General features: G+C 39.7%; 1 protein-coding gene across 1 annotated transcript in view; it reads left to right on the plus strand.

Annotated features, from left to right (window-relative positions):
- The window catches only part of EBF2 (EBF transcription factor 2), a 219,852-nt gene that overhangs the window by 147,067 nt on the left and 60,783 nt on the right, over positions 1-12,002 (plus strand). Inside the window, exon 7 of the mRNA XM_007938755.2 lies at positions 5,580-5,661. Coding sequence (XP_007936946.1) covers positions 5,580-5,661 — 82 coding nt within the window. The remainder of the gene's footprint in view (positions 1-5,579; positions 5,662-12,002) is intronic.

Consider the following 12,002-nt stretch of genomic DNA (forward strand, 5'->3'; position numbering starts at 1 on the left):
GAGGCTTTTGAGAGAAGAATATGTATTTTCTCTGTTGTTGGAAGCCTCAGTTAAAACCTAGGTTACAGTTAGAATATGATCATTGTGGTTTCCACTGATTTCAAGTAGTAACCAATCATGTGGGAGTTTTCTTACTATCATGAGCAGTGAGCTGCCAAGAAGGCCATTCTCAGAGTGAGAAAATGGCACCATCAGAGTATCCTTCCAGCAGAGCCCCCACTCAGGTGTAGATCCTGGATTTCCTAGTCCCCAAAAGGATGTAAGTTTCAGAGGATCCAAGGAGGAGAAAGGGTAGTTCTCAGAAATGGTGTGCAAGTGTTCTGAGGGAAAGGGGTTATGCTCTTTTTAAGAAGCACGCACAAACAGTGAAGGACAATTGTATTTTAATTTACTGGACTCAAAAAGCAGTTCAATCCAGATAAAATGTCTCTTCCTTAAAAATCATGTACATAAACCCTTAAGTATCTACTAGTTTGTGAGGACTTATTAACCATATATTTGGCACAGACATTAGTGAACCTTCTTGCTTATGTGGATGTCATGGCAAAGAGGGAGAACCAATACAGTACCCTACTCTTAGCCTTTGGAGAGTGTGAGGTGTTAGTATCTTCATGGTGTGTAAGATATCACCATGTCATAGCAGAAGTTGGTTCCAAGATAGGCAGAATTAGATCCTTTTTTATTTTTATTTTTTTTAAGGAAGTAAGGAACTAAGTTTCAAAGTAAAAGATATTTTCCTTTTTTTGTTTGCATAGAGTAAGGCTTCATATAATGACAACGGTTACTAGTGCCAAGTTCACATTTCTTTGATATATGTCCCTGTCTAGTCTTTTTCTTGAAAGAATCTTTGGTATCTTTCACAGTGCTTTCCTAAAGATTTTTGGTAAGCATCACATATATATATATATATTTTTAAAATAAGGGACTAGATCTTGGACTAGAACTACCCAATCCACAGACAGGCTGAGGGATAAAATCTTATTTGTAAAGAATAGGTAGTTGTCTTTCTCCTCCTTGGATCCTCTGAAGCTTACATCCTTTTGTGGACTAGGAAATCCAGGATCTACACCTGAAATGGAGGTAAATTGAAAGGTCTCTTCCATAAATCTGAAGAAATATTATGCTGGGTTTTGTACTAGTCAGGCCATTGGCCATAATGTCAGTGCTGGCATGAATGTTAAGTAGTTGGCCTTCCTGTGATTTAGAGGGTCCCAAACACACTGGACCTTACTTCTGCACCATATTTGTGTATCTCATTTGAAATTCAGTCTATTTGGGATGGGCTTAGGATGTGGGCCTAGAACCATCTGGAAGTTTTCATTCTATTCTTGGGCAGTGAAAAGTATCCTTCCAACATTCCAGAGATGTGGGGATGACAGGGATTTCTTGAGTACTAGGTCATCCCCTGGGGATATTACTCAGATCCACATTCATAGGACTTCAGAATCATCCCAGAATCTGGGAAACATATGTTGAGTAGCTTGACTAAGTATTCCATGAGGGCAAGGATTGTGTGTGTCTTCTTTGCCACTGTTCCTGAACCCTTTGTGACACAAAGTACATATATAATACATATTGATCAAATGAGTAAATAAATGAACTCTGCGGAAGTTCTCGATAGTGAACATTTACTGCTATGAGAGCTATCTTTGACCTGATGTTTTCCTTTTGGGGTATAACAGTTCTCTCACTCTTCAAAGTGCCAATCATTTTTTACTTTCTTTTTCTTCCTGATATGGACTTCTTCCTCCCACCCCACCCCACCCCACAGAGTTGTGCAACCATCACCATAATCTAATTGGTGCAGGAAACATAGAACACTGGATGGATCTTGTTGCCAGAAAGATCCAGGTTCAAATCCTTGTTTCTGCAACTTATAAGCTATGTAATCTTCAGCAAATTTCTTAAATTCTTCTTAACTTACTTTTTCCTAGTGATAAAATGATTTGTTACTCATAGAATGTTGGAATAATTAAATGAGGCATTGTATATCAAGGACATAGCTCAGTTCGTGGTGCCGAATAGACATTCAGAGAGAGTTCTTTACCTCCGCTCAGTGACTCTTGTGACTTTCAGCTTCTGGGCCACCCTGGATGGTGAACAGGGAAGAGATGGCTCAGATCTGTGATATTTCTAAGGCATCTTCTCCTGCCTCAGCAGCATTAGAGAAAGAATCCTAATGGAATGGTGCATCTTGCACAATACCCTGCTCATCAATCACGGGCATCACCCAAAATGGCCCATTTTGTACTAGTCAGCCATCTTTCCTTATTTTTCTCTCACAGTCTTGTCTCAGGAAACATACATGCACACTTGAATTTTTGTAAGTCATGGTCTTTCTGTCTTCAGTGGTTTCTTCCCCCAAAGATGCCCTTTCTGGAGGATTCTCAGCACTAGATATTTTTCTTCACAATCATAGAATATTAATGTTGGAAGAAACCCTAGACATAACCCAGTTGTATCCTTCTTTTAATAGCTCAGAAAAAACCGAGGCCCCCAAAAGTGAGGTGACGTGGTTACATCATTAATTGGTAGCAGAGCCAGGACTAATACCATGTTATTGGGCATTTAATAAATATTTGTAGAGTAAAGAAATTCCTTCTGGTACATTATCCTGCCTTGGTAATCTCGGATTCTGACTGTTATCTAAGGGCTGAGTTCACATTCTGACCCCACCTCTCTATTCCTCTTAATCTCTAAAACAAGGATAAACCTGTAGTTGTTAGGTTAAGGAATGAGATCAGAAGCCTGCAAAGCATACCATGTTGAATGGTTATAATATTTATGTAGTCAACATTATTTGGAGAAAGTGGAAATAACAACTTCCATGCTGATGAAAATCTGCACATTTGGTCTGAATCTTGTAATTCATTTTGGTTTTCCGTTTCTGAGTGGAGAGAGCTGACATTTTCCAGGCAGCTCCGGCTTTGGAGGGATTCAGACCCAAGGGATGCTGAGAGAATTTGTTCCCTGCAAGTTACCCTGTGGTTAATGGATGGTATGGTTAGTAAAGGGTTCTGTACCAAGATACTGAGCATGAGGCTTGGAGGGAGATGGGGGAGAGGGGTAGAAGTCATCAATAAAAGGAAAAGAAAAAAATTGGAGATGTCAGTAAGCCCCAGAAATTTCTTTTAATTAATTTTAAGTCCACATGTAAAATATCCAGGCTATAATTTCTGGTGCTAACCATTTAGAAGAAAGTATTATAAAATGTAAGATCATTCTTTTTCTCTCCCCACCCCAGCTCTTCTCCTTTCCTCCCCCCACCCTCCCATGCCTGTTTGTGAACAGACATGCTAAATCCTGAGCCTGAAAGGAGCTGTGAAGATTACAAACTCAGACCCCAGGCAAGCAAAACAGTCAAAAGTGGGTGATTCTCATCCAAAGAGCTGTTAAAGGTTCTCATTTAAAATGAATAAAGTCTTTCAGCAAGCCCCTTATTTCCCTAAATCAATTTGATTTTATGTAACCATTTATCTCCTTTTCAGTTTTCCACCTCCAACACCATTCATTTAATAATGCCTTCATAAACATTAATGTTTTCACCAGATACATTTTAGAGAAGGGTTAGGGGCGGGTAAGGAGAAGTTATAACACATACAGACTGTACTTGTGGCAAAACTTACAAAAAATTAGAGTAAGTGAGAAAAACCATTATACTTGGTTTTAGGAGAGAAAAGATGTAAATTGATGGTGGGGATGTTGGAGGGCAAGTGTAGTGTGGGGACAGGGAACTATTGTTTGGAAAGAGGGTCAAGTGAGGAAAAGGCCGAGATTTAAGCCCCTCTGAGCCTGGAACATTGCTGTGTATTGTGAGATGCTGTGACAAGATGACTTTGAACACACAGTTGGAAGAATGTACAGTACATGATTCCCCTTAAAACAATAAAATAAAATGTGTGCGTTTCGATCAATCTCTTCTTAAACAATCAGCCTCCTCCCTAATGCGCTCCAATACTATGGGCAGAAATTCATTGTGCCTTAGAAACAGGAAGCAGGTTGTGAATGTGTGAACATAAAGAGACACGGAGTGGGTTCTCTGCCCTCCGATAAAGACCCGGATACGCCGCCACCGTGGCACAGCGTTGGTGACCAATTGTCTCCCCACCCCAAAGAGAGCTTAAAGCAAGAAGTGAGAAATTGGTGAATGTATAAATTGGTGCAAAAGTATTTAGCTGTTATTTCCAAATTCACACTCAACCTGATTCACAGATAGGGTCAGGAGTACTTTGCCAAATATTTTTAGCAACCGGGAGTGACGGAGCCTCTTAAATACAGAAGACACTTTTAAAGAATGCTGTCCTCCTTCTCCTCTCCTTTATCATTTACAGTTTATCTACCCATCAGTTTGTTTTGTTTTTAAGTGATAACCGAAATTAATTGGCGCCCTATCTAATTCTTTTGTGTGACTGAAAAAAAAAAAATATAAATAGAAGGTTGTGATGAGAGAGAGAGCATCCTACCAGGTTGCTTTAAAATAGAATTTTTGGAAGCATTGTTGATTTCTACTTATTTTTGTTAGTAAATCCTGCGGAAAAAAAAATGTATATCTTTTCCTTTAAAGTTCTAATTCAAGGCATGGATGTGAGAGTTCTGAAGGGACTTTGGGACTGCGGTAAAATTTCGTTGTCATAGTAACAGAAAGGGAAATAGGCCTAGCTCACCTGGGACTTTAACGCTGCAAAAGCTGGATTTTTTTTTTTTTTTAAGGAAAAGGACTCTGCAAGTGAAACAAATGAAAAGCTTACTGTATTTTGAAACAAAATTTCCAACATTAAATATGTAAATTGCTGAAAGGCCACTTCTGCTATTTTTCTTAGTGGCTGTTGTCTGATTAAAGAAGGCTATTTCTTAAATGGCACAAAGAGGTTATTTAGGAGAACATTGGCTTAAAAAAATGTCTGACAAATGATAATCTCAGGTCATTATTCTATACTTTAGTATTTTTTGGGGGGTGGCGGGTGGGGACTAATATGTAAGTGGTCTGAAAGGGAATAGGCGGTTGTTATTAGTCATAAACCCCCAGTATCTACCTGTAAAGACTGATTTTGTGTTTGGATGGTCACATAAAATTTTCTGATTTTTTATAAACTGGTTGTGAACATCAGGGGAGCTTTGTGTGTGAGAGTGTACGTGTGAGGTGTCTGAGCTTGAATGTGTGTGTGGCCAGCAGAAAGCCATATATACGTGATACACCCTGGGCTGCAGGGCTGTCATGCCATTTTTAACCCTGGAGCAAGACATTTTTGCACGGCAGGGGTCACTGCTGCTCCTGAAGCCCTCTTTGGAGCAAGAGTGCCCTGGTAACTATGGGGCCAGGGTGCAAACCAGGAGCCCAGCTTGTGAACCACTTAAGAATCCCCTGACAGTGATGGAGAAGGGGGAATATGACTGGAGATTGAAAACATCCAAATTTGCAAATTGCAAAGGGTCAGCGATGTTCTTTCATAGGCAAGGCTGGTTGAAATTCCCCAGACCTGAAATACAATCACTTTCAAATCAAATCTAATATAATGCAGATATAGTCTCCCTTAAACAATGTTTACTTAAAAATGTAACACATTGCTTTCTCTTCACAGATTCTTTTTAAAATTTTTTCTCAAGTGCAATCAGAATTGTTTGAAAACAGCAGGGAACCCAAGGGACATGAGACGGTTTCAGGTAAGGGGCCTGCAATTCTTTCCTGTTAAATAAGTCATCCTGTTTTCTTTCTCCTTCTCACTCTTTTTCTTTCTGGGGAAAATAAAATTATTTACTGATACTACTAACAATAAAAAAGAGAATTGTGAATGATGACCCTGTTCTGGTGGTATTGAGGTTTTCTTCATTTTGTAGTGTTTAGGCCTCTGCCTTCACTAGCAAATCCCCATAGGGAGAGGCACCAGCCCATGCCGGAGATTTGATTTTAAGCCCTCAGGCTGCCCTTCGCACACACAGCTGCCCACAGCAGGAACTATGTTCTTGATATTCAGCCACCTTGGGATTTTTCAAAGCAGTTTCTCTGTGCTTTCTGCAAGCAACACCCTCTGTCTTTCCTTTTCCTCCGATTCAGTGGTCCCTCTTGGAGCCTTCCAGAAAGCAGCAGCCCAAACAGCCGTGGTCACTTTAAGATAGCAGCATGGCAACAAGACCCATGGGACTATGACTCAGCTGCCTGGCAGTTAAATCTGCCACTGGTTTCATCACCCTTGCCACTGATGTACTGAGAATACGAGCTAATAAAAACACAGAGCAAGGCAAAGTGTGAGGTTGGAGATGAGAGGAAATGCAGCCCCTCTTGAGCTCCTTTTTTAATGTTTGAAGGATCCATATTTAATTCACCAAATGTCTTTGCTGCATTTGTCACTGATCTTAAATACATAGCACCACATTCTCCATAGAAAAATGACCGGTTCCATCAAATCAGTTCCGACTCCTGGCGACATCATGTGTGTCAGAGTAGAACTGTACTCCAGTGGGGTTCTCAATGGCTGATTTTACAGAAGTAGATTGGCAGACGTTTCTTCTGAGGTGCCTCTGGGCGAACTTGAACCACCAACCTTCCCGTTAGCAACTGAGCACTTAACCATTTAAAACACCCAGAGACATAGAAAAATAAGAAACATTTAAAACAATAGTATTCAAGCATGATTTAAAACAAACAAACAAACAGAAATCCTCTACCCAACGAGAGAGATGGAGATTGTGAGCCTCATGTTTTTATGTGAAGAAATGGAGGCTCTAGGTGTTTAATTAATCCACCAGCCACTCCTCGGAAGGAAGATGGGGCAATCTGCTTCCATAGTGATACTGCCTCGGAAACCCAAGGAGGGGTCACTATGAGTCTGTCCGACTCGACGGCACATAACAACAACAATCACAGTGAGATTGTGGTAGAGCTAGGAGCCAGGAAGATCTTTTTGATCAAACTCTTTCCAATAGACCATGGGTGGGCGACCCATGTAATCACTTAGTTTAATACTTTACTGTCACCTTTGTGGAATTCTTAATTATTACTATTTTTCAAAATTTATTTTATCTGTTATTGTTGTTGAGAGCATATATGGCAGAACATATACCAATTCAGCTGTTTCTACAACCATCCTCACCCTTCTTTTCTGAGTTGTTCCTCCCCTATTAACATAAACTCACTGCCCCCTCAGGTTCCCGTCTAATCTTTCCAGTTGCTATTGTCAATTTGATCCCATGTAGATAGTTCTTAGAAGAGGATACTGCTCAAGGCAGACATTCTTGTCTTAATTATTTTTGAATGAGAGGACCCACATTTTAATTTTGCACTGGGCCCCACAATTAGATAGCCAGCCCTGCTTCTCAGTCAGAGAGGTTCTATAGTATTGCTATAGTTATGTAGTTGGTTGAGATTAGAGCCATTAAAGAGTTAATAGAAGGAGAAGGGAATAGGCAAGTGTGACACATGCAAGGCCAGTGAGAGCTACTTTGGAAAAAGATTCTTGCTATTTTTTAAACTACATAGTGGTAATCAAACAATCTTGCTATGCTGAAAGGTTTTTGTTACAGTATTTATGTTAAAATATTGGTACCAACTCCCATTTAAAAAGTTAAACCACTCCTTTCTATCATGTTGATTCTTCTCTCTGTGTATTCTGAACATTTCATGTAAATGGAATCATGCAACATGAGGCCTTCTGGACTTTTTCATTTAACATAATGTTTCCAAAATCCATCCATGTATAAATTCTTCATTTCTTTTTATGGCTGAATAATATTCCATTGTATAGATATACCACATTTGGTTTATCCATTCATCTATTGGTGGATATTTGGGTTATTTCCACCTTTTGGCTATTATGAACAATGCTTCTATGAACATTCATATACAAGTTTTTGTGTAAACATATGTTTTCATTTCTTTTAGGTATATACCTAGGCATGGAATTGCTGGGTCATATGGTAATTCTATCTTTAACTTTTTGAGGAACTGTCAAACCATTTTCCCCAGGAGCTGCATTATTTTACATTTCAAGCAGCAATGTATGAGTGGTCCAACTTCTCTACATCCTCACCAATACTTGTTATTTTCCAGTTTTTGAATTATAGTCATACTAGTGGGTGTGAAGGAGCTCTGGTAGCATAGTGCTGAAGGCACTTGACTGCTAACCAGAAGGCTGATGGTTCAAACCTACCAGCCACTCCTCGGAAGGAAGATGGGGCAATCTACTTCTGTAGTGATACTGCCTCGGAAACCCAAGGAGGGGTCGCTATGAGTCGGGTCTGACTCGATGGCACATAACAACAACAACAAGTGGGTGTGAAGTGGTATCACACTGTAGTTTTGATTTATATTTCGCTAATGACTAATGATATTGATATCTTTTCATGTGCATATTGGCTTTTGTATCTTCCTTGGAGAAATATCTATTTAAATCCTTTGCCTATCTTTAATTGGCTTATTTGTCTTTTTATGGTTGAGTTGTAAGAATTCTTTACATATTTGGGATACTAGACACTTATCACAGAACTCTGGTGGTACAGTGGCTAAGGCACTCAGCTATTAACCAAAAGTTCAGTGGTTGGAATCCACCAGCCACTTTGTGGTGTAAAGATTTATAGCCTTGGAAACCCTATGGGCAGTTCTCTGTTCCACTGGGTCACTATGAGTTGAAATCAACTTGATGGCAGTGGCTTTTGGGTTTAGATTCTTATCAGATGCATTGTTGTAAAATATTTTCACCCATTCTGTGCGTTGTCATTTTGCTTTCTTGGTAACATTCTTTGGTGCACACAGGAGTTGGCCATTTTTATACTGTAGTTAAGATTCTATTATGAATTTAACTTTCAGTGAAAGCTCTTTTAAAGGGAGAAGACTATATAGAGAAAGGCTTGAGTATGTGCTGTAAAGAGCAGTGAGAAACTGGGGTCAAGTTAAAAAACATGAAACAAAATCAGAAATAGTTGGTAATGGTTGTGGTGGTCGTGGTGGGGTATCTGAAGGAATGGTGACATCTAGGAATTCCTAGAATATCTACTTCACTTAGAAGGCCAAAGATAATCATAACAGTTTGCTCTCCATACATGTAAAGTGAGGTAGAAAATTGAGGCAATTGTCCACACAGTTTGATCTCTGTTATCTGAATGTTTCAGGTAAAAACATTTAAAGCTTTTACTTGGCTTAGACTATATAGACAGTTACTTCAATTCTCCACTTTTGTTATATGATCAAGCATTGATTTAATTTCAAGAAATCTTTTGTGAGGACTTGATCTGAACAGACTAGAAGTACATAATGTTTTAAACCAAATCACAAGTCTAACCAAACTTTCCCCTTCTGTCATCCCTCCTCCTTCCTCTATCCCTAAACCACTGGTAGGACCTGGATTCTCTATTCCAAAAGTAATTGAATGAGAATGAAATGTTATATCAAATTTATTTTCCAGCCTGAACTGGAGCTCTTTCATTCAGCTCCAGTCCTAAGTATCATAGGACATATAAAAGATTTATCTAAACACAATGGGTGTTAACCCTTTTTTGGCTCAGATCTTTTTGAGAATCTGGTAAAAGTCAGTGTCTGTCAAAAAGAAAAAGAAAACACATTTAAACAAAGTTTTGCTTAAAATTTCAGGAGATCCCAGACCTCTTGAAACCACTGCACTTAGGGTCTCATAGACCCTCGATGGCACATAACAACAACAACAGACCCTAGATTAAGAACCCTTGATCTAAAGAATTTGAATTCATCTAACACTAAATAGTCACTCTCTGTGTAATTTTAGCTCATGGGATTGGGATGTATCCCTGTAAGACTCTTCCTAGTATCTTTCCACTCTCTTGGCTTCAGATGCCATCTGTTCCCAGATGACTCCTTGATCCATACTCTCAACCTCCATCTCTCGCTGGAGCTGCAGACGTATAGCTCTACTTCCCTACTGGGCATCTCCGCTTGAATGACTAATGAGCACATGTTCAAAACAGATCTCAGTACTTCTTCCTTGATCCTTTCCCTTTCCTGGCAACCCACTCCTCCTTTTTTATTGTTAGAGTGTCACTTCTTCCTTCTAAGTATCTGTTAAGTCCATCCCTATCCCACCAAACTGCAATGGCCCTCTGTACCTCTACCTGTCTTTGTCTAACTCATCCTCAGCACTACTTGCCAGAGGTATCTTTCAAAACACAAATCTAATCAAGTCATTTCCCTGGTTAAAATACATCTTGAGTATCTACTATCACTGGGTTGAAGGGGAAGCCCAGGCTTTTAGCATGAGTGATAAGACTTACTCAACATCCTCAGACCGGGCAACTCTTCTGCCATGCCCATCTTCTGATGTCTTCATATGTTCACTACTCACCAGGCACCCCTATGTTTCTATATTACATCTTAGAACTCTTCCACATTTTGTCTCTCTGCCTGAGAACGCTTCATCTCTCTCCAACTTGTGACTCCTATTCATGCATCAAGACTAAACCTGACTGCCTTTGTCAGGCATTATCTGACTCTTCTAGGCAGGACTGTTGGCTCCCTCTTCTGTGCCAACATAGCATTCTCCACAAACCTCTTCTGTGGCATTCATCACAATGTATTGCAACTATTGTTGGTCTCTCCAGTAGAGAGTGAGCTGCTTGAGGGTAATTGGTATGATGTTTTGTACATTTTTAAAAGTTTTAGCACAATACCAGACACTCCATAAAGCACAATAAATTGTTATTATATATTTTTTTAAGACAGTGGAAGGAAGAAGGAAGGAAGGAAGGAAGGGAAAACGAAAGATTTCCAGGGCTCCCAAGGTATCTAAATCCATGGACCATGCATGCAGAAAATCGCTTCTGCCCTCCTTGAAAACAATTAGATGGAACACTCAGATTAACAACTCAAAGAAGGGAAGGAAAAGACGTTTATATCTAGCTTCAGCTGATAGGCTTGTTAGGACGCAATGAACCCCATTCTTTATTTCTCTACACTGTAGGTGAAAAGTAGGCAGTTGTAAAGCCCCAGAAGAAAATCAAGCCAGGAAGAAAAGACAGGCACACTATCATTTTCCACATTCAAATTCTAAAACGCAGTAGAAGTTGACAACAATCAGGGCATATTGCTGTCAATCACACTCATTTTTTATATATGCTTATTGTTGCCAGTCACACTCATATTTATGCCCACAGATAGTTGTTGTTGTTGTTATGTGCCGTTGAGTCAGACCTGACTCATAGCGACCCCTCCTTGGGTTTCTGAGGCAGTATCACTACAGAAGTAGATTGCCCCATCTTCCTTCTGAGGAGTGGCTGGTGGGTTTGAACCGCCAGCCTTCTGGTTAGCAGTCAAGTGCCTTAGGCCTATGCTACCAGAGATGCCTACAGATAAGTCCACTCCAAATCATACTGAAAACACAGGTGCAATCATTCATTTTTTCATTCACCCAACAAATATTATGGAGCAGATCCCATGTTCTAGGCACTATCCTAGGTACTGGAGATACATCAGTGATCCAAACAGACAAAAGTTCCTGTCCTTGAGGAGCTTACATCCTAATTGGGAGATACACAAAGTAAATAAGTGGTTTATATAATTCAAGTCTGCTTCTGGGGTCTTTAAGTGACTTGTCCAGAAACAGAGGGGCCCGGCATGGTGCAAATTATCTTTGTGATGATTGCTGTAACTCAGGGATTTGGTCAAGTATGAATGATACTCAAGTATGTATAATATAGGAATAGGAATTAAATAATGTTCATCATTATAATAATAGCAAGGCTGGATGCTATTCCGAATAGTTTTCAAAGTTCTCCACACCATCATCTATAGTAGCACTCTAATATCAATACATTATTTACTTGTTTTTGAGAAATTCAGAGGTCTGTATGCCATTCTCCCCCTCCCCCCCCCACCTTAAAAGGATCCTTTTAGAAAGAAATGAGCACTGCAGAGTGTTGGGACATTTCCTGTCATATGATTAGTGTGAGTTTTTGTGTTAGATAATTCTGGAATTGCTAGCAGTTGACTTGACATGTCTCCAACCCCAAATCACTTTCAATGAACTCTAACATTCACGTGTGAA

Source organism: Orycteropus afer, unplaced genomic scaffold (assembly GCF_000298275.1).
Source record: "Orycteropus afer afer isolate SDZICR_OR568_19922 unplaced genomic scaffold, OryAfe1.0 scaffold00053, whole genome shotgun sequence".
Taxonomy (NCBI): Eukaryota; Metazoa; Chordata; class Mammalia; order Tubulidentata; family Orycteropodidae; genus Orycteropus; species Orycteropus afer.